The 27,239-nt window shown below is 41.3% G+C and overlaps 1 protein-coding gene across 8 annotated transcripts in view; it reads left to right on the top strand.

The window, feature by feature from the left end:
• Positions 1-27,239, top strand: part of HECW2 (HECT, C2 and WW domain containing E3 ubiquitin protein ligase 2) — a 438,960-nt gene that overhangs the window by 284,904 nt on the left and 126,817 nt on the right. For 7 of the 8 annotated variants that reach the window (XM_066232561.1, XM_066232560.1, XM_066232559.1 and 4 more), the window contains 7 exons: positions 665-759; positions 8,429-8,504; positions 13,763-13,932; positions 17,410-17,552; positions 23,116-23,216; positions 23,675-25,030; positions 26,775-26,870. In XM_066232561.1, coding sequence (XP_066088658.1) covers positions 665-759; positions 8,429-8,504; positions 13,763-13,932; positions 17,410-17,552; positions 23,116-23,216; positions 23,675-25,030; positions 26,775-26,870 — 2,037 coding nt within the window. Of the gene's footprint in view, positions 1-664; positions 760-6,825; positions 6,846-8,428; positions 8,505-13,762; positions 13,933-17,409; positions 17,553-23,115; positions 23,217-23,674; positions 25,031-26,774; positions 26,871-27,239 lie in introns of those variants that run through there. The other variant, XM_066232566.1, reaches the window with a different exon arrangement.

Genomic DNA, 27,239 nt, shown 5'->3' with positions numbered 1-27,239 from the left:
CGTGGTTACTAGATTTGATCCCTGTCTAGTGGCAGCATTTAAGTCATTTGGAAATTTAAAATAATGTGAATTCCCAGGCCCTAGCACCATGTGGGCTACGGCAGTATTTAACAAACCTGCTAAACTGCTCTTTTCTATTTCCATGGACAGCTGCAGTCTGTCTATATTGTAGAGGTTAGGAGTGAAGGCTTTGCTATCAAACAGACTAGTTTGAGTCCTGACTCTGCCATTTCCTGTTTGTTTGACCTTGGGCACACCTCAACACTTCATCTGCAACGTGGGGACAGGAATTTCTGCCTCCCCAAGTTGATGTGAGGGCTACATAACAACGTGAGCAAAGACACAGCACGGTGTGTGGCGTACCGTGGGGCACCTCGAGAATTGGTAGCTGGTCTTATTCTTACTTCTGCAGCATGTGTATTTTGGCATGTCTGTGCATCATTTTCTAATATATGGAGAGTTTTCTTATAAAATTCCAGAGAAACATGTGAAATCAAACAAGAAATGGCGTGATTAATCTGTTGCCTCTAACTGGAAAAGAAAGGCTCATTCGAAGAGTCTTGAGTAGGATTTTCTGAGAGGTGGTGTGGTGAATTTCCTCAGCTGATTTCTACATAACTCGTTTCGGTGTTTAAATTATTGTTTTTCTTCAATCAATTTGCAGTGGAGATAAAAATCTGTTTTAAATACTACCACGGCATTAGTGGAGCCCTGAGAGCCACCACCCCCTGCATCACCGTGAAGAACCCCGCTGTGATGGTGAGTGCCCGGCAGTGCCTGCTGCCTGCTTCCCCCTGAGGTCCCCGGGGGGCCTTGCTTCTGTTATTGCCTGTGCAGCTCTGGCAGCGGTTTGGGGAACAATGGAAAGGAAACAGCACAGCGTGGGCTCCCTTTTAGTAAAGGAAAGCACTTGCAGGCTGGTTTGCCTACATCTATGATACTAATCAGTGGAAAAATATGATTTGATTTAGAACAATTCTATATAGTCAGCTCTTCATGAAGCAAATTAGCGAGTGTCCCGTTGTAGAAGAGTTTTTAAATTTAATTTGTGTGGCGGGTTGGTAGGCAATGGGAGTACAGGTATTGCATCTTGTGTGAATTTAATTTACACGAGCTCAGTGAGTAAAAGGGAGAACAATGATGATTGAAACGTGTGTGTTCTACCTGCCAGTCAACGAGCTTTCATCCCAGAAAGAGTGTGACAAGGGGTCAGGAAGGTGCTGCTGCCTCCGGAGGTGTCAGTGCTGTGTCCCTGTCCATGCTGGGCCGAGGTCGTCCCTCTCCATGCTGGGCCGAGGTCGCCCCTCGCCATGCTGGGCCGAGGTCGTCCCTCTCCATGCTGGGCCGAGGTCGCCCCTCGCCATGCTGGGCCGAGGTCGCCCCTCTCCATGCTGGGCCGAGGTCGTCCCTCTCCATGCTGGGCCGGGGTCGTCCCTGTCCATGCTGGGCCGGGGTCGTCCCTCTCCATGCTGGGCCGAGGTCGCCCCTCTCCATGCTGGGCCGAGGTTGCCCCTCTCCATGCTGGGCTGAGGTCGAGAGCCTAAAGATATCACACATATTTTTAGTATAGCATGGCCATTCAGCATGGGCCAGCCTCTTTACCAAGTCCTCAATGGAAGAGGGGATATTTCATTTAGCTTTGGAGGACATTTTTGTTGGACTTTTAAAGAAAAGTATGTCCATTCCCAACACAGTACTTTCCAAAGGATTAGTTTTCACAATTTTGTGATTTTTTTTTTCACTCCATTGACTAACTTTTTAGACTTTAACAGCTTCACAAGATGCATTGCATTGTACATGGATAATTGTACTTAGAAAGTTTGGGGAAATTCTGAGAGTGTAAGATATGTAAATCATTGAAGTTTTTATAAATCAGTAGTAAAAATCAGGTCATAGAAATATAGAAGAAAAATATTGACTCCCATAATATAGTCTTCATAACATTGTGTGTGTGTGTAAATTTATAGACGCATGCATTTTTGTATATAGGCAAGTGACTGCATTGACTCCCTGAAATTCAGAGAGTACTCTTTGCAGATGGCATTTTATAATTGTCCAGACCCACCAAGGCTGTATCAACCAGTCTTGCCTTTTACCCATTCAATCAAACAAATATTCATTGGGTGCCATCTAGGTGCCAGGCATTGCACTCACCGCTAGGGATGGAAATGGTAAGCAAAACATAATCTTTGTTCTCTTTGGTCTGGTTGGGGGAGAGACATCAATTAAACTACATTATCTTCATCTGAGTGTGTAGTTGAGTCATAAGTACTATGAGGGGAGTACAATAGGGCTCTGGGAGCACATACTGGTAGGATTTATCCTGATCAGAAAGATGTGAGAAGGCTTTCCTGAGAAAGGTGTGTTTGCAGGACAGTCTGAAGGATGAGTGATGAGTAGGAGTGACTTAGGTGACGAGGGATAGGGAAGATCATTTTAGGTATAGGGAATAGTATGTGTAAAATCTGCAGTATCTACCTACCCTACCCACATTTGAATTATATTTGAGTTCCCACTGCAGTAGATGTAGTATAGAATATAAAAGAATAACCCACATTTACTATATGAGACTTGGAAGTTCGCAAGGAGAATAATAATTGCTGACTACAAAATCTGTGAGGTCACACAGTAAGCACTGGAACATTCTCTAACTAATATTCTAAAAAGAAAAATGACAAAACGAGAAGTGTGGGGCTGTTTGTAATCAAAATCCTTTGAAAAATTAACTGTGTGAAACTAGACAATAACTTCCGAACATGATTTTCTGAATTCAGATTTTTTTTTCATACTTGAGCAATTTCAGTGATCTGCTATCATTGAAGGCAGCAGGAGTTTACAGCCTGTTGAACATTGATCTCATTCTATTGATTTTTTACATTGAGATTATTCTGTCAAATCCTGTGAATAGTTTGGAGATAATTAATTTGCTGCAGACAGGTTTTAGAGCTCCTTAAAAGCTTCACTGCGAGAGCACTTGCAGTCAGAATAGAATATTGTGCTTCACAGGGTGACTAATAGAATTGGTGGTCAATAGATTTCTGACCAAGTTTGAGATGGATCTGTCTGTATCCCAAATTGAGAGGCTGTGCCACATGGACATCTCATTGTGAGGGGGCATGCTGTACCATTTGTATAAATAACAGCATGATGGTCATCCAGGTATACAGCATATGTTTAGTTGTTGAGACTGATTAACTGCATTGATATTCACAGAGCCCACTATTTCTGATTATTCCATGACCAGTTGCAAAGAATAATCCTGGAAGAAGTAATTAAGAAACTCTATAGGGAAGGAAGCAAGCTACCATCCTAATCTGCTCATTTCTCACATATCCTTTTGTAATGAGTCAAGGATAAAAAAGTGTTCTGTCTTCTCTGCCATTGGTATTTTGACGTCATTGTCATTTATCAGAGTATGCAGTGATATGTATCTTAGACACTTGGAACAGGAAATCCTTTGGCTTCAGGGACAGATAAAGGCTACCATCACTCACTACCATGTATTGTTTCAATACTTGGTTGACACTGTTGCTTCTGGGTTTTCCTGAAACGAATGTAGGGAGTGAGTTTATTTAAAAAGCTCTCTCCAAACAGCAAGTGCAGATGTGTTTATTGTCACTGCTGTCCCCAGATCCAGTGGTAATGTTTGGTCTTTCTTGGCTTTATTTTCATAAGTGGTAAAACTGAATTCTTTGAGTATAATTTCAGATGAGCATTTTGCCACAGTTATATTGAAGGACACTGTTTATCTGTGAATTCTGTGAAAATTGGTGTACATTAGCCTTTTGCCAAAAAAAAGTGAATTATATTTTAAAAATGAGAATTCAGGGGCATTTTCTTTTGTTTCTATAGTATCTTACTATATTTTAAATAGGTTTTAAGTAAACCTATTTAAGGTTTGTGTTTAAAAGACTATAAATCTTTTCAGTCTCATTTAACTCACTTTCCATGTGTATCCCTTAGCTGGAAGGGACGTCATGTCTTTGGAGGTGGTACAACTCACAGGACCATATGGTCCACTTGAGGGAAGGCCCTGGTTTATCAGATGCTCTACCCAGGGCACAGGAGGGACAGATTGCTGAGTTGCTGTCTCAGTGGTGGTCTGTACTACCTTGCTCTTCCCCATTCTGTAGTCTAGGTCTGTATGTGGAGAAAACAGGATGAGATAGTGACAGCAATTAAGTGTCTGGCCAGTGTGCTGTTGTATCTGCTCCAGCTAACCTGGGGACGATGAGTCAGAGGAGTAGCACACAATGTAATAAACCATAGGTGCTTGTTGAGAGCTAATGTTTTCAAGGAGCTGGTTTTATGGATGGAATGAAATAAAAATACCTGGGTGGGATCCTAATACATTCCAAATGACACGTGAAACAATCAGGAAGCCATTAAGTGTCACATAAGATAGTTTTGACTAAGTTACAGGAAGTAGAGAAGGAAGTAGAAATTTATATTTCAAGGTTTTAAAGGAATTTATTTTGAAATTTTTGAGCTTTTCCTGGGTTAGTGAAAGTATTATTTCTTGGCAGTGTGTGGTTTTTAAAGACGTGTGTGGAGTGCCACAATGGTGGAAGGGTTTAATCTAAATCAGGGGTCGGGAACCTATGGCTCACGAGCCAGATGTGGCTCTTTTGCTGGCAGCATCTGGCTTGCAGACAAATCTTTAATAAAAAAAAAATAATAACGTTAAAAATATAAAACATTCTCATGTATTACAATGCATTCATTTCCTACCACTCATGTTCATGGTTGCAGGTGGCTGGAGCCAATCACAGCTGTCCTCCGGGACAACACCAAATTTTTATTGGATAATGTGTAACGTACACAGGTTGTTGTGAGGTCAGGAAGTAAACTTCCCTCCTTTTAATCAAGTAGTCAGTTAGCTAATTGCAGAAACCCTTTTGACAAAGAAGATTGCTAAAAGAATAAAAGATGAGGAGTATCGTACTTTTCAGCAGGAATGGACAGAGGAATTCGCCTTTGTGGAGAGAGCAGGTTCTGCAGTGCATCTAATATGCAATGATAAAATTGCATCAAGGAGATGGTCAAATATAAAGCGGCACTTCGACACATGCCAGACTACATTTGCATCAAAATATCCAGCGGGGAACAGCAGGAAGAAAGCATGTCAAGAGCTACTGTACAGAGTGCAAGCTAGTCAGCAGCAATTCCGTGTTTGGACCCAACAAGGTGACTGGAATTCGGCTGGCTTTGCTGGTGCTTTAGCAATTGTGAGAAATGGAAGCCATTCACAGATGGGGAGTATGCCAAAACATTCATGCTTTATATTGCCAATGAACTTTTTGACAACTTTTCGGATAAAGACAAGATAAACAAATAAAAGACATGCCTCTAAAGGCAAGAACTGTTCACAGTAGTACCATCATGATGGCAAATCAAATTGAGGCAACCCAAGTGAAGGACATAAATGCAGCACCATTCTTTTCTCTCACTTTGGATGCGTCAACAGACATAAGCCATTTATCCCAGTTCAGCGTGATTGCAAGGTATGCTGTCCGTGACACAGTACCTGAGGAAAGTCTTGCTGTTTTGCCCATGAAAGAGACAACAAGAGGGGAGGATTTATTCAAGTCTTTCACTGAGTTCCCTAAAGAAAACAATCTACCGATGGATAAACTTATTTCGATGTGTACTGATAGTGCCCCGTGCTTGGTGGGGAAAAACAGAGGACTCGTAGCGCTTCTTTGTGAACATGAAAAGAGACCCATCCTAAGTGTTCACTGCATCCTACATCAGGAGGCACTTTGTGCTCAGATGTGTGGCGAGAAGCTTGGTGAGGTGATGTCGCTGGTCATTCGGGTGTCAACTTTATTGTTGCCTGAGCTTTAAATGATTGCCAGTTTAAAACAGTGCTGGATGAAATTGGGAATAATTATCCTGGTCTGCTTCTGCACAGCAATGTGCGCTGGTTGTCGAGGGAAGGTGCTCAGCTGTTTCGCAGCTTGTCTGAGTGAAATCCGGACTTTTCTTGAAATGAAAAACGTTGAGCATCCTGAGTTAGCTAACACTGAGTGGCTCCTGAAGTTCTACTATCTCATGGACATGACTGAACATCTGAACCAGCTCAATGTGAAAATGCAAGGCATTGGAAATACAGTCTTATTCCTTAACAAGCAGTGTTTGCATTTGAAAACAAGCTGGAACTTTTCATTGCTGACATTGAAACAGGTCGTTTACTACACTTTGAAAAACTGGGAGAGTTTAAAGATGGATGCACAGCAAATGACTGACCCTGCTCAACATCTTGATCTCCAGCAGCTGGCTGGCTTCACATCTAATCTTCTGCAGTCATTCAAAGCACGCTTTGGAGAATTTCGTGAGCACACTCGTCTTTTTAAGTTCATCACCCATCCACACGAGTGTGCAGCGGACAACGCTGACCTGAGTTACATCCCCAGTGTCTCCGTCAGAGATTTTGAGCTACAAGCTGCTGACCTGAAGGCCTCAGACATGTGGGTGAATAAGTTCAAGTCACTGAATGAAGATTTGGAAAGACTTGCATGACAGCAAGCAGAGTTGGCGAGCAAACACAAGTGGAGAGAAATGAAAAAACTTCAACCCGCAGACCAGCTGATTGTCAAAACTTGGGACGCACTTCCCGTCACATACCACACACTGCAGCGTGTGAGTATTGCTGTACTGACGATGTTTGGCTCTATGTATGCATGTGAGCAGTCTTTCTCACATCTAAAGAATGTTAAGACCAACCTTCAATCACGTTTAATGGATGGAAGTCTCAACACCTGCATGAAGCTTAACCTTACCGCATATCAACCAGACTATAAAGCCATCAGCAAAACCATGCAGCACCAGAAGTTGCATTAATGGTGAGAAGTACTTTATTCATCATTGGTTAGCAACAGCATAACAATGTTATTAAAAAGAATTCAGCCTGACCAGGTGGTGGCGCAGTGGATAGAGCGTCAGACTGCGATGCCGAGGACCCAGGTTCGAGACCCCGAGGTCACCAGCTTGAGCGGAGGCTCATCTGGTTTGAGCAAAAGCTCACCAGCTTGGACCCAAGGTTGCTGGCTCAAGCAAGGGGTAACTCGGTCTGCTGAAGGCTTGCGGTTAAGGCACATATGAGAAAGCAATCAATGAACAACTAAGGTGTCGCAATGCGCAACAAAAAACTAATGATTGATGCTTCTCATCTCTCTCTGTTCCTGTCTGTCTATCCCTCTCTCTGACTCTCTGTCTCTGTTAAAAAAAAAAAAAAAAAAAAAAAGGTTTAAAAAAAAAGAATTCAGAGACTTATTGTACTTTAAAAGTGTTGGTCTTACATAAAATGCACACATTTACCTGTATTTAGTGTTAACATATTGTATGGCTCTCACGGAATTACATTTTAAAATATGTGGCGTTCACGGCTCTCTCAGCCGAAAAGGTTCCCAACCCCAGATCTAAATTGTGGGATTAAAATGTGGTTTCTGTTTCCCACCTATTCAAATATACATTCTGCCTCCAGTATGGTCTCTTACAGTATTGTGGAGTTATTTGTTCTTGATGTTTTTATTTTAGGGAACCACGAAACTCTTCTTTCCTAGTGTGCCATAAATTGAGCACTAATTGTACATAAATTGAGAGAAAGGCTAACTCTGTTATGCGGTCTGTAAATGACTGGTTGCAATGAGATATTATATATTTGAAAGCTTTTAGGAAAAGCCTCACAATACAATAATCAGTACAATAGCATTGTAAATTCTTATTACAGCTAACTATACTAACATGTGCCATGTACTGGTAGACAATAAAATAGGAGCCCCTATAGGGCAATTTGACACCCACGTGGCCACTCAGAAATGTTTGGCAATATAGGATACTTCTTTATAAATATATGGATGAGTCTGATGTAAATCACCCGTTTAATTTATTCTAAGTTTTTCTAACAAAGCTGAAGGCATTTGATGTTTGATTTTTTTTTAACTTAAGGAATGTTTTAATACAGTAACAGCAATATAAGTACATTTACTACATATCCCCTATAGTCTGTTTTGTGAATGTATTTATTGATGTTGGAGAGAGAGGAAGGGACAGAGGAAGACAGCCTTGATCTGTTTCTGTATGTGCCCTGACTGAGGATTGAACTGGCAACCTCTACGTACTGGTATCTAACCAACTGAGCTATCTGGCCAGGGCCGTAATAACCGTATTTGTATCAAAGAACTAGAAGTTGATTCATATCCCAGGGAATGTAGACGCTTATATTGGTTTCATTTTGGATGAGGATTAAATTTAGGTGTGGTCCTTTTTCTTATCTCTGAGAACCTGCATTTGTGTCTGGATTCTAAGATTTGTAGCATATGAAAAAGTATATACTAAATACATGTTTGATACAAAAAATCCTTGCAAACAGGTTGAGTAACATTGTATGCCTGTGAGACTTCAGATACATGTTCTTTGTCTGCAGATGGGGGCAGAAGGCATGGAAGGAGGTGTTTCAGGGAGCCAGCACTCTCGGAAACTCGTTAGCTTTACATTGTCTGGTAAGGCTGTCTTTATTCAGCGTGATATCCAGTTTGAAAGTGTGCAATTTAAAAACCATAAATAGTCACTTCCTTCTACAGATCTTCATGTGGAATATGTGAACTAGTTATTAATTTATTTTGGGGGTAATACTTCTGAAATTCAAGTATATCTTTTACCATGATAAAATTAGATTATTGATATAAACTCAGAAGTTATTTATACTACCAAGTTTTCTGATGGTAAAAAAATCTATAACTAAGTATAGCTATTTAAAAGAAAATCTGTAATGTAATGTGTTAACCCTACATTAGGGCTTTGGTTATTGAAAATTACTTGTGCTTACCGAATCTAGAGAAAGGAAAAATTTGAAGACTAGGGGGGAAAAGCCAAAGGATACTCCTATTTCTTTTTTTTTTTTTTTAATTTTTAAATTTTTTAAATTCATTTTAGAGAGGAGAGGGGGAGAGAGAGAGACAGAGAGAGAGAAGGGGGGAGGAGCTGGAAGCATCAACTCCCATATGTGCCTTGACCAGGCAAGCCCAGGGTTTCGAACTGGTGACCTCAGCATTTCCAGGTCGATGCTTTATCCACTGCGCCACCACAAGTCAGGCAAGGATACTCCTATTTCTACACATAAAAGTTGGAAAGTGGATAAGACAACTTTTTTTATTTCTGGTTACTAAAACATTCTCACTGCTTGCATGTTTATCCTAAAATGAAAGCACTGATTGTGAGTTGGATCTCATTGGTAGTTTATAAGATTTATTTAGTTGAAATTGGTAATAAATAGAATAAAGTCAGTTTACCATAAAAGGGAAATATTTTTTTCATAAAACATCTGTTTATACAAACTGAAAATTTTCACACAAGAGTATATACACACCTCTGTATGTGTATACTGGGGTTCAGTGTAAAACTTCACTTTGTATGTAGATCACTGTCAAAAATGTTTGAAAGCGGCCCTGGCTGGTTGGCTCAGTGGTAGAGCGTCGGCCTGGCGTGCAGAGGTCCCGGGTTTGATTCCCGGCTGAGGCACACAGGAGAAGCACCATCTGCTTCTCCACCCCTCCCCCTCTCCCTCCTCTGTCTCTCTCTTCCCCTCCCGCAGTGAGGCTCCCTTGGAGCAAAGATGGCCCTGGTGCTGGGGATGGCTCCTTGGCCTCTGCCCCAGGCGCTAGAGTGGCTCTGGTCGCAACAGAGCGACCCCCCGGAGGGGCAGAGCGTCGCCCCCTGGTGGGCGTGCCGGGTGGATCCCGGTCGGGTGCATGCGGGAGTCTGTCTGACTGTCTCTCCCCGTTTCCAGCTTCAGAAAAATACAAAAAAAAAAAAAAAAAGTTTGAAAGCCACTGATTTTTTTTAAAAACTGGCAATCATGAAGTCAAGAATACTCTTAAGAAAATCAGTATTTGAAATAGACTTTTAAAATAGACCATTGTTCTACAATACATGCAAAATGAAGTCTAACAGATGTCTGTCACTGTAAGATGTTTTTTCATTTTTTCCATTAGTGTAGTGCTTCTGAAATTTAAATTAGATTTCACTTTCTTGGTTACAAAAAGAAATGTGAATGAAAATAGATATTCATTAAGAGTGAGAGTTAGAAGGCTGATCTTGAAAACAGACACTGCAATGATGCACACTTATTACATGTGACAGAAGGGTGCATCGTAAGGAGTTCGTTGCTGGCCCATGGTTTTCCAACTATCCACGTCTGTTCTAGCATCCTCCTTTTCTTCCCCATCTGAGGTTGCTTACTATGAAAGCCTCTTATGTTTCTGTTTTTTGGCAAATCTCAGAAGCTGTAAACTGGTCTCTTATGGTTCAAATTTGGCCAATAAAGATATTTTTGTTGGAACCTTCAGGGTTGAAAAATATCTAGGTTTTTAGAAGGGCACTTGGAAGTATCGCTGCATATGACACTACCCTGCCCGTGACACTACCCTGCCCGTGACACTACCCTGCCCATGACACTACCCTGCCCATGACACTATCCTGCCCATGACACTACCCTGCCCCATTATCTGTCTGTCTCTTGAAAACATTTCAGTTGGCTCCCTGTACTTCAGACTTTCACAGTCCTGAGGGGCTGCAGATGCAGAAATCCTTTCTTTCTAGTTAGGGAACAACTACCCAACCTGCATGGCTCAGAGAATTTAGTTTGACCATACCATGGTTTTCTGAGTTTAGAAGCATTACCCTATGCTTTTAAGTGATCAATATCATTCTAAATATGATACACACATTGATTTTTACTTCACAGCAGTTTTAATTAACTCACTATGGAAGAATGACCATCCAGAAGATGAAAATCCCAGAACCCATTCCTACAAAGTAGGAAATAAGCTTTGGGTCACAGCCAGATGTTTCTTCTTTAAATACTTCTAACATCCCACCTTAATAAACATGGCAGCTTGCTGAAAATATGTCTTATTTCTTGCCATGTAATCAGATATTTGCAGATGGTATACAGACATGGCTAAAATTATAGAACATGGAAACAATTTTCTATTGTAATTCTAAACAGTTAATCTAGTTGTAGCATATTGACAGTGAATATAATATTTATACACGAGCATTTAGGCATTGTGGCGCGGCTGCCTGCAAATGCTCTACTCTTGATTATCTGTGAATAAGTAGGGACGCAAATAGTTGAACTCTACAGCAAAAACAAAAACGGTGCTTTGATTAATATCTTAAACCTCTTCTCCAAATAAAACTTTAAACCAGAATATTTAACATGTCCTATATTTGTGACTTTGAGTTTTTCATTGTTCTATTACAGAGGTAGTCAACCTTTTTATACCTACCGCCCACTTTTGTATCTCTGTTAATAGTAAAATTTTCTAACTGCCCACCGGTTCCACAGTAATGGTGATTTATAAAGTAGGGAAGTAACTTTACTTTATAAAATTTATAAAGCAGAGTTACAGCAAGTTAAAGCATATAATAATAATTACTTACCAAGTACTTTATGTCAGATTTTCGCTAAGTTTGGCAGAATAAATCTTTATAAAACAACTTACTATAGTTAAATCTATCTTTTTATTTATACTTTGGTTGCTCTGCTACCACCCACCATGAAAGCTGGAACGCCCACTAGTGGGCGGTAGGGACCAGGTTGATTACCACTGGTCTATTACGTGATGTGGATATTTATGAGCAATAAAATATGTATATAAACAACAAAAGAGAGAAACAAGAGCAGAAATGAGATGGCTAACTGAATTATCAGACTAACATAATTGGTAATTTATTGTATTTGTTAATGAAGATTTATTTGTGCAGTGTCCCTTGTGGAAAAGTTTGGTATGAGGGTTAACAGTGACTTCTTTCATCACAGTGGCTTAATCTTCTGGTGGAATTCTTAGTGTTCAAAGGAATGTTTTGCATGAATAATTTAGCTCTGCCAGACTTTGTGGCAGCTATTTCTGTATATATTATTCCTCATTTACTGCAAAGAAACCCCTTGTTTAGACGTAGACTTAATATCTAAAGAATATGATTCTTCTATTTTTGAGTCTGAGGTGAGCATAATCAAGAAAAGTAAAAAAATAAGTATGTAAATTGCATTTTTCTCTCAAAGCCATTTTATGCCAAATATGTAGCATTATTAAATTGATAATAAAATGCAAACACATTAGGCAGTGCCAGAAATGGGAACTGTAAGGCTAATGAGATTACAGTAGCTTCTCTGAAGTGCCTGTCTAGTTATTTACTTGTCTTTTCCAAATTCTCCCACTGGTTTTCAGATGAAAGATCTTACTCTGTTTCATTTGATGTTCTTAACAGAAGGTCCTGATGGATGAAGTTTTCAGTCTTTGCCAACATGTTAAACTGCCTCCCTCTACTGCCAGTTATATGTCATTAGGCACTCCTGGTCTAGTTCCGTCACACAAATATCTAGACCACTAGTTCTTATTGGCCTACATGAGGAGGGGAGCCTCCTCCAGGGAGCTGTCCCTGGAGATCAGTGTTCTGTGGGCAACCCCTGGCCAGCTCTGTCCTTCTAAGAAAGACTTTGTGTTTCAGAAGTAAGATTGAGTAGGTTGACCCTGGTGACCTTTTATAATTTAGGGTATTCTACAGGGTCTCTTTCCCAGCTGATCTGGGTAATCCAAAGGTCTTTGAAGGTTTACAGACCATCTGCAAAATTGCAATCTGAGCCAGTGGTCAGGACCTCCATAGACTGATCATAACTGTATTGAAGTTACCTGCAGTCTGTTCTTCCGGAAGCTTTCAAGATCACATGGCTCTCTGGACTTATTCAAATTGATATTCTCAGAAAGGTGTTGGGCACTCAGTGAAGCCAGCTTTATTTCCTGACATTTTTGTATCCCTTAGCCCTGATCATCTAAAAGAAGTGTCAATCTCTTCACTAATCAGACATTAGCAAAAAGTTTTAGCAGCTCACATAGTATGAAATAACAACTGGTGAATCTAAGATGAGTTATGGGACATTAATCAAAATTTTAAATTACTTTGGCTATTGAAAAAATAACCTCACAATTATTTAATATAACAGGTAGCATTCATATTTCAGAAATTTTTTTAACATTTATTATGTTTGTGAAATATATGACACTTTAAATGTGATATAATTGAATGTATGCTCTGAAGTTTCATTCTTAATTAAACATATGTCAGTGCATTTCATTTATATAAGTAAAAGATTCATTTTTCTATCATAAAGGAACAAATGGTGGGGGTTTTTTAAATAAACTATTTACTAAAGATTTTTCTCATGATACTGTTTGAATTGCTGGTTGCCAAACCACATACTTGTTAGAATCAAAACGGTTCCTAGGAAGTCATTTTAAGTGTGTAAGGTAGAGATAAAAGTTTGGTTTCAGCTTGTTAGGATATCCCCTGCTAGATTTGGTCATAACCCACTTATCCTCACTTATCTAAGCAATCGTAGTATGAATAACTTTTGTTATTGTTTTACCAAATAGGATCTGTTTAGAGCAGGGTAGTCAACCTTTTTATACCTACTGCCCACTTTTGTATCTCTGTTAGTAGTAAATTTTTCACTAAGTTTGGCAGAATAAATCTTTATAAAACAACTTACTATAGTTAAATCTATCTTTTTATTTATACTTTGGTTGCTCCACTACCGCCCACCATGAAAGCTGGAATGCCCACTAGTGGGCGGTAGAGACTAGGTTGACTACCACTGGTTTAGAGCTTTTTGTATGAGTAAATTGTCATTGGGTTGCTTGTCCTTCTGTCCTTTTCCTCTCCCCTTCTGTTCCCTCCTCTCGTTCTTTCTTTAAAGATCTAAGAGCTGTTGGGCTAAAGAAAGGAATGTTCTTCAATCCGGACCCTTACCTTAAGATGTCCATTCAGCCAGGGAAGAAGAGCAGTTTCCCCACTTGTGCCCACCATGGCCAGGAGAGACGGTCTACTATCATCAGTAATACCACTAATCCAATTTGGCACCGAGAGGTAAGATGATCATCAGGGATCTTATCCCTGACAATTAAGGAGTGAACTAACTCTATCTCTCTCCTCTTGACTATGTGCATCACTGAGCTGTTTATGGGTGTGGGCCTAGAGCAGGGGTTGGGAACCTATGGCTCACGAGCCAGATGTGGCTCTTCTGATGGCTGCATCTGGCTCGCAGACAAATCTTCAATAAAAAAAAATAATGACATTAAAAATACAAAACATTCTCATGTATTACAATCCATTCATTTCCTACCGCTCATGTTCATGGTTGCAGGTGGCTGGAGCCAATCACAGCTGTCCTCCAGGACAACACCAAATTTTTATTGGATAATGTGTAACATACATGGGTCATTGTATGGCTCTCACAGAATTACATTTTAAAATATGTGGCGTTCATGGCTCTCTCAGCCGAAAAGGTTCCCGACCCCTGGACTAGAGGATCTATTAAGAGGGTCTAACGAGATGAGATATTCCCTTTTTGCTAGGGCTGGGTTTAACTGGATAAGGCATGTAAGGCACTCACCTCAGGCTCACAATTTAAAGGATGCCAAAAGGTTCAAAAATCAAACCAAACACTTTAGCAATATATACTTTAAAAAGTCAAACTCAATGCAAAAAACAAATAAATAAATAAATTATGAGAACAAAGTATCAGAATTTGAAGTAAGGACAGGATTAGTAACAGTGCCTTGCAGAGGCACTGGACCCTGAGGAGGAAGGAAAAATCAGTGATAATGGTTCTGTTTTTATTTCAAAGTTTAGTATTTTGTGCTAGCCTATATTCAGTACAGATTTTAGAATTTCTCTGCCTACAGGCTTTGGCACATATTTTTTGGATTTCTAGGTTTCAGTAAGTTAAGTGAGCCATTCAAAGGGTTGTCATTTTGAGTGAAGCCAAATTGTGTTGACAGTACTGTAGACGTCCTCAGCCACATCATGCTACCAGTTGGGGTAGTGCACCACATCAGTGAAATCAGGCAAAAGATTTTCTCATTAGAACTACAGAAAGTCAAAGAATAAACAAAAAGACATTGTTTCTCACCCAGTGAGCAAAGCACAAGCTCTCCCTCCATTTCTTCAGGATGCAAGACACATTTCAAATACTAATTAGAGTGCTTCCGGGCAAACCTTTATTGGCATAAGAGTCGCACAAGTAATTAAATAATCCCCTAAATGGTTTGTTAAAATAATATATTTTAACAATGTTGTAGAAATATTGATATTTCATTGGAGAGGGAGATAATTCAGGGTATCTAAAACCAATTAGAGAAAAGGTAGGCCCCAGCTGGTTGGCTCAGTGATAGAGTTATTGGCCTGGCATGTGGAAGTCCTGGGTTTGATTCCCAGTCAGGACACAGAGGAGAAATGATCATTGCTTTTCCACCATTCCCCGTTCTCTCTCTTCCTCTCCCTCCCCCCACCCCCACAGCCATGGCTCGAATGGCTCAAGCAAGTTGGCCCTCAGCGCCGAGGATGGCTCCGTGGCCTCGCCTCAGTGGCTAAAATAGCTTAGTTGCTGCGCAATGGAGCAGCCCCAGATGGGCAGAACATCGCCAGTAGGGGGCTTGCCAGGGGATCCTGTTTAGGGCACATGTGGGACTGTCTCTCTGCCTTCCCACCTCCCACTTAATAAGAGAGAGAGAGAGAGAGGGGGGAAAGATATTTGAGACTTGCCAGCTCAGCAAGATGTTTCTTCTGGTCAGTTCTTTTGGTTATTTAAGTAGATAAATGCAAGTCTTTTTTATTCCTGGTTTAAAAAACTAGTACTTACTATCTCCAAATAATAAATAACTTTTAAAGACATGCTACCTGATTTAACAGATTAGAAGCCTGGAAAATATAAAATTTATCTCAATATAAGCTCTAAACAGCACAAAGTGGATATAGTAATGACACTAACAAGAACTTTTCCTCACATTTAGTATTTACCAAGTTCTTAACCCCATTTCCAGTGTAAGCCTGATAACAGGGGCATAAGGGATGAGATGATCATTTCCCCATTTTTATGACTAAGAAACTGAAACTGACAGTGTTTATGTACTATTTAGAAACAAAAACCATACTTAAACTCAGCTTTCTTATTCTAAGCAAGTACTTTTTTTTCATTAAGCAGATTACTAAACTGCATGGTCCTTTGGAGAACTTTGTTGTGATTAAATTAAATTGACTGGTGGCTCAGTGTCTAACATTATTCACATCCCTGTGGTTGCCAGGATACTGTCAGGGAAAAAGTGAAATGATTCAGGTTAGATTCCTGGTCCCATCATTTATTTTTCCTGAGATCATCATATGAAAAATAAAATTTTATTTTTATAAAGATAAAATGAAGGTACTATATGTGAAAGTCTTTCTAAATGAGCAAAGCTCTTTATATTTATTTATGTCATAATTAATATCCAATCTTATTTTCTCCAGTGATATTCTTAAACAAAATAATGAAGCTTATCTTAACCTCATACTTTAATTTTTCTGTCTCAGAAGAAATGACTCTATGTGACTTTTAAATTAATTTCCATGTAAACATTGTTTTTACTTCAATATTTACCAAGGAAACCATAGTATTCTGTAGATATATCTACTTTAACCACTAAGTGAAAGAGTATTTTAACCTATATTGTGCAACTTCTAAATAATATGGGGTAAGGAATTAAAATTGCCTTTAACCAAATATATTGGTTAATTCTAAACCGTCCTATAACAGGATATTAAATTTCAAAGAATTAAGCTACAATAAAGGTAGTGAGTATTAAAATTGTATTATGCACAATGTAATATTTGATAACGTCTCCTAAAACTGTTGAACCAGGAAAGGATTGATGACTGACGGGGCTTCCATGCAGATTAACTGTTGCCTTTTTTTTTTTTTTTTTTGCGAGAGAAAGAGAGAGACAGGGACAGACAGACAGGAAGGGAGAGAGATGATAAGCATCAACTCCTAGTTATGGCAACTTATTAGTTCATTGATTGCTTTCTTATGTGCCTTGACCGGGTGGGGGGGGGGGTGTCAAGGCACGTCCTATCAAGTGTTTCCATCAAGCGTATCACTCCAGCTGAGCCAGTGACCCCTTGCTCAAGCCAGCAACCTTGGGCTTTAAGCCAGCAATGCTTGGGCTCAAGCCAGCAACCGTGGGATCATAGACATGATCATAGACATGATCCCACGCTCAAGCTGGTGAGCCTGCACTCAGCCAGTGACCTCGAGGTTTCTAACTTGGGTCCTCAGTGTCTCAGGCCAAGACTCTATTTACTGCACCACCACCTGGTCAGGCCTCAACTGTTGCTTTTCAGTCATTGTGAATGTTAATGATTCTGTGAATAAAGTATTGATAATAGCTGCAAATGTTTCTAGCCATGTGGACTCTGTATGTCATTATGTCATTAAGATTTAAGAGATACTGTTTCCTAGAATAATAAATGATATAATTTCATATTTGTCTTTTTTTAAATCAACATATTATCTGTTTTTCTTTTCAGAAATATTCCTTTTTTGCACTTCTTACTGATGTCTTAGAAATTGAAATTAAAGACAAATTTGCCAAGAGCCGTCCTATCATCAAGCGTTTCCTGGGGAAACTAACCATTCCGGTTCAGAGGCTGCTGGAGAGACAAGCCATTGGGTAATCAGCCATCATGTGGTGGGATCTTTGTGAGATTTATTTGTACAGAAGCAACTGAAATGATACTTTCATTTTCAGTCCTAGGACTTTTCTTACTGATAAGAAGTAATAACATAATTCTTTTAAAAATGAAAATGCACATCCATTAAAACATGTAGGACAAAAGTTACTGTGTTACAATTATATACCTTTTTATTTTATTTTTTTGGTATCTGTCTTTTCCAAGATGAACCTACCATTAGCATTTCAGCGTCCAGTATCATAGTGCTCAATTGTTTTTGTATATATTGCAATCTTGCTGTAATTGCCTCTCCCTAGATGAGGATCCTAGTGTCTGGTTGACCCTTCCCTTTTCCTGACTAATCCCATCCAAAGAACTTGTTATTCCTGAACAATAAAAACCACCTTGTTTTAGGGCCATTTAGAATAAAACCTACACTCTTGAAAGCAGTATTATACTAGAACTAGATATATACATTCCTTCTGGCAACTAAAATTTACTTTGATGTCCTTTTCTTTCTGTGTGACTTTTGTAAGTTGTGAATAAAGTAGTTAAGAAAGCATAACATGCTTCCATCCCTACTATAAATGATCTGTTTATTTTTCCTTGGTAAGTACTGGCAAACTCAGTGACACTGGTGCACTGAGGTAGCTCGCAGGGGCATATTTTTGGAATCTTTTTCATGGTAAGAGAACATTATATTATGATGGTGGTAGTAGCAGTAGCCTCTGCAGCAGTAATAGTAGTAATAGTGGCAGTATCAGTAATACTATTAGTAGTCATAGTCACAGCAGTAATAGTAGTAATAGTGGCAGTATCAGTAATACTATTAGTAGTCGTAGTCACAGTAGTAATAGTAGTAATAGTGACAGTATCAGTAATACTATTAGTAGTCGTAGTCACAGCAGTAATAGTAGTAATAGTGGCAGTATCAGTAATACTATTAGTAGTCGTAGTCACAGCAGTAATAGTAGTAATAGTGGCAGTATCAGTAATACTATTAGTAGTCGTAGTCACAGCAGTAATAGTAGTAATAGTGGCAGTATCAGTAATACTATTAGTAGTCGTAGTCACAGCAGTAATAGTAGTAATAGTGGCAGTATCAGTAATACTATTAGTAGTCGTAGTCACAGCAGTAATAGTAGTAATAGTGGCAGTATCAGTAATACTATTAGTAGTCGTAGTCACAGCAGTAATAGTAGTAATAGTGGCAGTATCAGTAATAATATTAGTAGTTGTAGTCACAGCAGTAATAGTAAACAAAGAAGATGCTGAGAACTTGCTTTTCTGTCAGCACTTAAGTACAATCCACTCATTAGCTCATGTAATCTTTCCAACAACTGTGGGAGGTAAAGAATGTAATTATACTCATTTCAGAGATGAGGAATTTGAGACTAACAAGCAAGTGTTGGAGCTGAATTTGAGTTCAGATCAGTCTGCTCTAGAATCTTGGCTTCTTTACAACACCTTAAGGACTGGCAGTAATGTCATATCGCTCTAGCTGACCCACGTTGGTCATCCATATTCACTGTGCAGCTGACTAACTATTGGCACCTCACAGTTTGCACGGGCATTAGTTTTCTCATCTGAAAAATAAAGCACTTAGACCAAATCATCTCTATGACTCCTTAAAAATCTGAAACTAAGAGGTTCTAGTGGATTCTAATTCTCTGGCCATCAGAGGCAGTGGAATTTGTGGCTGAGCCAGCCCATGAAGTATAAATATTATACTGAAATTTTAACAACCTGGTTTATCTCATAAAAGCTGGGAAATCACAATTATTTTTAAGGATAACAATTATTGGTTCTAGTGGAGGTGATGTATTTTGGGAAGTTTTTTGTGGTAGACTGCAAGTGGCAAAAAGCCTTTGTAAATTCAAGGCTTAGCAAAAGGCTAAGTTCTCCCCCCCCCCCACCACCACCTCCATATTGGCTATGAAGCTGAGTATCTGTACCCACTTCACTTGCTTGCTTAAGTTGCTGAAAGCAGTTTACATGCCCTTCCTCTCACTCTTTGTTTGTTCAGATGTTGGTTGATTTCGCTTATGCATGGTGGGGGGATTCCTGTTTATGCCTTAAGAGAGTTCCTGTTTTTGCCTCAGATGTGTGACTTTGTATCAAAGACTTCCTTATTTGCATACAGCTATATAATAAAGCAAACTGGGGGCTATTCCTCTCTCAGATATTGCCATCAGCATCTAAGAGGCCTCTCGATCCCATTCTCTTTTCTCGATGAGTCTGTTTTCTTAATTCCTCACCGTTCAACCTCAAGACCCAGAATTTCTAGCCGCGCTAGTCCACAGCAGTTTTTAAAAATTATTTTTAGGATATCTTAGAAAGCAAAAGATTATAAAGAGTGAGAATTAACTATGGGAACTGTAGCTACCATTTAATTTATATTATTATATAATTTACATAATAAAAAGTAGCACTGGGTAGACATGTCAATTTATGTACGCCAGTAAGAATGACTGAGGAGAATAAAACCTTGTCAGTGTTCAAAACTAGTGTTGTCTTGCTGGCTTTCCATTTAGTGTTTTAAAGAACTGGACATCAAGAGGACACCCAGCCACAGAGTCCCTGTGCACTGGGAATTAGGAATGGCAGAATTATGAAATATTTCTGTATAAGTACATTCAAAGCATTGTCTGATACAGGTACTTAAGGTTTTGCTTTATTAAATAAGAACAATACATACTACATATTAGTAGGTCATATATTATCCTCAAAATATGTATTTCTGATTATTGTGTTCCCTGTAGTAATTGATACATGTTGAAAAATGCTGGGTTTTGATTCCTTACATGTTTGGTGGACTGGCACTGAAACAGCTGAGGTTTGACACGGTACAGTTTTACAGACTGAGCAGAAACTCCTTGCTGATTCCCTACTTTGAGAGCATTTGTTTGAATCTGACATTATCCAGAAACGGCCTGCGTTTTGTCCAAGAGCACATCACTTTCCCATGCTCTGTTAATTGCTCTGCTTCATTAGTGAGAAATGTTTCCGTCAGATAGTAAGAGTTCTTTGGCACTTGTTCTTTATAATTATATATCATAATAGTATGTAATATATTGTTCATAATAATGTATCACAGCAAGAGGCAGGGTGAGTCAGATGAGACTTGGTAAGAACGAAGAAACACTCAGCAGAGGAGGAAACCTTGACTCAGAATCTCCAAATACAGAGGATTGCCTGTAGTTGTGGGTTGAATTCTTGAATTGAGTATCTTGTCAGTTTGGCTAAAAAAACAGCACTAACACCCGTTAAAATTATTTTTTTCCAAGTAGAGATCATTTGTTAATTTGTTTATTCAACAAATGGGTGTATGTGTGTGGTGTGTACATAGTATCTACTAAATGTTTAGCGCTGTGTTTGTTGGGTATTGGGGATAGGATAGTGAACAAAACAGATGGATACAGTTCTTTCGGTACAATTCCTACTGTTTCTTTCCTAGCTAAAACTGATCACTTTTTTTGTCTTCATCATCAACACCAACTCTTTACTTTTATTGGCTGAAGAAGAGGAGAGGAGGTTCAATTTAGTTTTAACAAAGACAGGAAGATTTTATTATTCCACGACTGCATGTCCAAAGAGATGAGTGAGGAACCACAATGTCGAGAGCAGGTCCGTGTGATCTGCTGCTGGGTCTATGCGGTAGTGGACAGAGACAGAGTACCTGTTTGTGTCAGGCCCTGTGTAGTGCTGGGGGGTCTGTGGTAAGACACAGAAAGACATCCCTGCTATTATGTAGATCACAGCCATTAGATAGTGTTATTTGAACACTCTGATGTGAAAGCATTTAACATACTTGTGATGTCTAATAGTCACAGATGTCTTCCTATCCATTTACAGAAAAAAAATTTTAATATTGAATTAAGTAGAAAAAGCATTATGATGGCAGTCACATTGAAGTGACCGTGAGAACATGTGTATCATTAAGATGCGTGTTACTAAAAGCAGTGTAGAATCATCGAGGTTACACGTAAAATGAAACGGATGTGACAGCAGAGCAAGGCCTTCTGCGTCAGGCTGAGTCCCTGTTCTAAGCCTGGTTCTGTCCCTTCACAGCTGTCTGGCTGTGGGCAGGTTGCTTATCCTCCCTTCGCCTCCATTTCCCCCGGCACACAGGGCTACCCACCTCTCTCGGGGTCGCGAGGAGGATTAAAAGAGAGGGTGCATGCAAAGCGCATAGCACAGTCTATAGGTGACATGTAGTAGGCACTCAATTTGGGGAAACAAAGCATTTTAAAAGCATCAATCAAGAAAAAAAGATTATTGCAATGTTTCTAGGGAAGGAAAAAAGCCAAGAATATCATCTTATTGTTTTATGAAATTCTTGCTGTGATGTCAAAGAAATTTACAAGAGCTGGCCTGTATCTTGTATCAATATTAGCATGTGTTATTTTAAATGGATAACCGATTTAGAACTGTACTGAGGAGGTAGAGAAGCACAAACAAATAATCATGCGGATTAATAATAAACAGCTGACTAGAGGCTCTAAACTGTATGTTCTGTGGTGCAAACATTAGGTAGAGGCACTGTGTTTTCCCCCTGCAGTTGCCATTAGAGGGCAGTGTGAGAGCACAGATGGTATGATCTGGTACTGAGCCTTCGGCTATTTTCCTTAATTAAATGTAAATCAGACTCAGAATGAAAGTTACTTGCATACGAAGACATGATGTAATTGCATTTGGCTTTGATAAATAAACCAGAATTGAAAAGATGGACAGCTTCATCCTTGAGGAGGCTGGTAGGCTGAGCCGGGGTCCAAGGTGGGGCAGAAACTGGGCAGGCCTACGTGAGGTCCCCACTAGCTCGCCTCCAAACGTGGCTGTAAGACCCAGCACAGGGCACATCTAGTTTCGCTACCTGTCCCATCAGAATCACTCACCTGCCACCGTGAGAAGCAGTGATGGCCAAGCTCTCCCACAGGGAGTGCCAACAGCTCCAGCCCAGCCTTACAGGTGAGGAAGGGGAGGTTCAGAGGCCCCCTGCCCTTTACACACTGGAGCAGCTGTCAGGGTGTGGCCTGTTCTTCTGCGACTCTCTCCTGGCTCGTAGCTCCTGTTCTCAGATACACAGCACAGTGGCTTCTGTGAGGCAACCTGTGTGTTCTTGTCTGTGTGTTCTTTTACCGTGCTCAACGCTAAGGGGACAGGCCTACTGTACTTTCACACCTCAGTCCAAAAACACCTATAATTTTAGGCCTTTCACAGACTCTGGCTGATTTTCAAAATGTCTTTCACTGCTCACCCTTAGCAGATAGAGAGAAAGCAAATCAATGCACTTTGAATGATATATATTACTGTCTTGCAATTTCTGCTTTTACTAGTAAAACCTCTTTGACAAAATGTCCTTTTATCACTGGGTTTATAAATATTCACTTGTGTGAATGAATAACATTACATTGGACCCTAACATGGCTTTGAGCCTTTTATTTTCTTGAACAGTCTGAAAGTTTTAAGAGAAATATGTGGGATTCAGGGGGTGGCCTGTGGGAAGAAGACGAAGGCTGCCACCAGTGTCCGTGGATGAAAGAACCATTTCTCCTCTTGCAGTGATCAGATGCTCAGCTACAACCTTGGCCGAAGGCTCCCAGCTGACCACGTGAGTGGCTACCTCCAGTTTAAAGTGGAGGTTACATCTTCTGTGCATGAAGGTGAGATATCAGTATAAATACATCCCCGTAGGAAAAAAAAAAAAAAAACTTGTTAAATCTTACTTAGTTGTCAGTTTGCATTTGAAAATAATCAAATTTGTGTCCAGTTCTGAAAATAAAAAAGATACCCAGAGGTTGATTGCCTGTTGAAGTTTTTCAAGCGGTTATGAAAATCTGTTTATCAGAAATACCTCATAAGGTTATATCTGCGTCTGGAAACCGGGCTGTGGAATTTGTGGCAGGAGCAAACGTACGCACCGACTATGTCAGAATGACCTGCAGTGTGTTCTTTAGTAGTGAGGGGTGAGGAGTGAGCCTTAGCAAGCTGGTGACACTGTAAAGAGGCCTCGGTGGGATGACTGAGCTCTTTGAACTGATTGGTGGCAAAGGAATAGGACATTAAACGTTGATTTGTTATGATACTACCTTGTTTTTATAAGTGCTGTTTGCTCCTTCAGATGCTTCGCCGGAGGCTGTTGGCACAATACTTGGGGTCCACTCTGTGAACGGAGATCTCGGAAGCCCTTCTGACGAGGAGGACGGGCCGGGGGGCCACCATGACAGCCCGGTCTGCTCTAATGGACCAGTTTCTGAGGAGAGTGCCGATGGGACTCCCAAGCATTCTTTCAGGACTAGCTCTACTCTGGAAATAGACACAGAAGAGTTAAACTCCATTTCTTCAAGGACCTCACCTTCCAGAGGACGTCAGGATTCACTCAATGACTATTTAGATGCTATTGAACACAATGGCCATTCCAGGCCGAACGCAGCTACCTGCTCGGAGAGGTCTATGGGGGCCTCTCCGAAACTGAGGAGTAGCTTTCCCACCGACACAAGACTCAATGCCATGCTCCATATCGACTCGGATGAAGAAGACCACGAGTTCCAGCAGGACCTGGGTTATCCGTCCTCTTTGGAGGAGGAAGGAGGGTTAACTATGTTTAGCAGGGCATCGAGAACTGACAGTGCGAGCCTGACATCTCAGACCAAGCCGGAAGACAGCCCCTTGGAGCTGGAGGAAGCCCCCACGAACGATGCCACTGCCGCGTCCCTCAAGGAGAAGCCAGAGGACCTTCCGGAGCTTGCAGACAGCTGCTCGCCCTCAGGCCCCGCCCCGGAGGAGAGTGAGAATGGCCCAGAGCCTCAGCCCAGTGCTGACCCGGGTGGCACTGAATTGTGTGGCTCTCAAGAGGTAGATCAGCCCCCGAGTGGGGCAGACACGGGGACCTCCGACACATCGGGAGGAAGCCGAAGAGCCGTCAGTGAGACTGAGTCCCTTGACCAGGGGTCGGAGCCTTCCCAGCTGTCCTCGGGAACAGAACCCAGTGACCCTGCCAGGACAGAGAGTGTGAGCGAGGCCAGCACCAGGCCAGAGGGAGAGAGTGACCTGGAAGGCGCCGATAGCTCCTGCAATGAGAGCGTCACCACGCAGCTGTCCTCAGTGGAGACACGGTGCTCCTCCCTGGAGAGTGCACGGTTTCCCGAGACCCCCGCCTTTTCCTCTCAGGAGGAGGAGGACGGAGCCTGCACGGCAGAGCCCCCCAGCAGCGGCCCCGCCGAAGGGTCACAGGATTCCATATGCACTCCTGGCTCTCTCCCTGTGGTGCAGGTGCCCAGTGGCGAGGAGGAAGGGCCAGGGGCAGAGGTGGCCACGGTGCCTGACCAGGACGAGGTGGGGGAGGTCTGGCAGCGGAGGGGCAGCTTAGAGGGAGCTGCAGCTGCTGCTGAGAGCCAGCCCCAAGAAGAGGGTGATGCTGGGGATACCCAGGGGGCCTGTGAAGGGGCCACTGCCCAGGAGGAGGGCGCGACTGGAGGTAGGATGTAGACGACAGCATGGCCCTGGTCTCAAGCATACCTGCCCAAAGAGAAGTCTCGTGGTTTTGTCCTTTAATGTAAATTATACTACAAGTTGACTGTTACCTGAATTCTTCACCTTGGGGTTCAACGGTTTTTATTATTATATTTTAGTGGATCTTCTAATGCTGAGATAAGAGGCCTGTGGAATAAATATTCAGAGTTAATGAGTCTTGAGATTCCGCATCAGGAATACGTTAATGCCTTAGATGCCCGAGGGCAGTGCACATGAGCAAACTGCACGTGTGCATGTGGCACAGGCTGTAGGGCACTCAGGGTCAAGTCCCCTGGTCTGGGCAGTGTGAAAACAAAAACAAACTTAAATAATGAACCTCTGGTGGGATCTGGGTCCGGAGATACAGAAGCAGACAGGCCAGCAGCTTCAGCGTTGGTGTTCTCTGCAGAGCTTCTCAGAAACACCTTAAGGTCTCACCTTGCGTAAAACTTTCAAAAGAGAAAGTGATATGGTCTGAGTGTCTTCGGATGCAAATCTACACATAACAATTGTGTTCTGTCTCAGTGCATGTGGCTCAATAGAAAGATTCCTTTAAAATGTTCAATTATAGATGAATCGGTCTGAGGATAATTTCACTTGCCTACATAGCATAGACTCAGAAATAGGAATGATTTTTCTTATTCTGTAATTTATTTTTCTACCTAAAGTATGCCTCTTCCTCTCTTTCTTTCTCCTTTATTTCTGTTGTTGTGGTTTTGTTTCCTTCATTATCTTGTGGCCATACATAATGTGACCCTAAAGGATTAGTGCATGACCAGGACAGAGGCCAGTGGAGGGGAGAATGGGATCGGGCAATGCTGAGCACAGCAGACAGCTCTCCAGAAGACCCTTTTAAAAAAAATTTATTTATTTATTTGAGAGAGAGAGATTGAAAGAGGTGGGGAATACAGGAAGCATCAACTTTCTAGTAGTTGCTTCTTGTATGTGCCTTGAGTAGGTAATGCTAGGGTTTCAAACCGGCAACCTCAACATTCCAGGTCGATGCTTTATCCACTCTGCCACTGCAGGTCAGGCCAGAAGACCATTTTCTGGCCAAGCAAAGGTGAAAAAAATTCACCTCCCATTTTCTTTTGTTTCTGGATCCTCATGTGGGAAATGAGACTCAATAGAGAAAAGGGAGTAGGCCCGTGACTTATGTTAGGGTTTTTTTGTTTTTTGTTGTTTTTTTTTTCGTATTTTTCCAAAGTTGGAAACAGGGAGGCAGTCAGACAGACTCCCGCATGCGCCCGACCAGGATCCACCCGGCATGCCCACCAAGGGGTGATGCTCTGCCCATCTGGGGCGTCGCTCTGCCGCAATCAGAGCCATTCTAGCGCCTGAGACAGAGGCCACAGACCCATCCTCAGCGCCCGGGCCATCTTTGCTCCAATGGAGCCTTGGCTGCGGGAGGGGAAGAGAGAGAGAGAGAGAGAGAGAGAGAGAAGAAGGAGAGGGGAGGGGTGGAGAAGCAGATGGGCGCTTCTCCTGTGTGCCCTGGCCGGTAATCGAACCCGGGACTCCTGCACGCCAGGCCGACACTCTATCACTGAGCCAACCGGCCAGGGCCTATGTTAGGTTTTTAAAAACGTTTTTATTAAAGTGTAGCTGGCATACAATATTCTGTTAATTTCAGTTGTATATGTTCGTGGTGGTTGTTCTGACACTGAAGGGGAAAACAGTACCTGGATAACTTTTTCCTTTAATCCTAGGTTCTCAAGCCAATGGCCACCAGCCGCTGCGATCGCTGCCTTCAGTGCGCCAGGACGTCAGCCGGTACCAGAGGGTGGACGAGGCTCTCCCACCAAGTGAGGGCTTGTTAATTAAAGGGCTCACCTTGATCAGAGGGTGCAAGGGTTGCAGGAGCCACGGGACCTAAAAGATGGATGACCAGTCCCCTATGAAGGGAGCGGAGAGCTGCCTCCTGACTTAGCAGACATAGTCTGGAAGGTGCCATGCTGGTGACTGCTGCCCGGCACTGTTCTGTTGAATGAAAAGGCAGCTGTGGAAAAGTAAACTCTGCGATGCCTGTGGAGTAAACAGTATAATCAGGGAAATAGATCCAGATATTTCAGGACCAGATATTTAGAATTGGGTATATAATAAAAAAAAAAAAATTTAATTATGCCTAATGGCAGCATAAATATTCAGTTAGTAGACAAACTAGTACAGTCTCT

Source organism: Saccopteryx bilineata, chromosome 5, assembly GCF_036850765.1.
Source record: "Saccopteryx bilineata isolate mSacBil1 chromosome 5, mSacBil1_pri_phased_curated, whole genome shotgun sequence".
Lineage (NCBI taxonomy): Eukaryota > Metazoa > Chordata > Mammalia > Chiroptera > Emballonuridae > Saccopteryx > Saccopteryx bilineata.
Note: the sequence above shows the minus strand (reverse complement) of the source record. Positions and strands in the feature narration are given on the sequence as shown.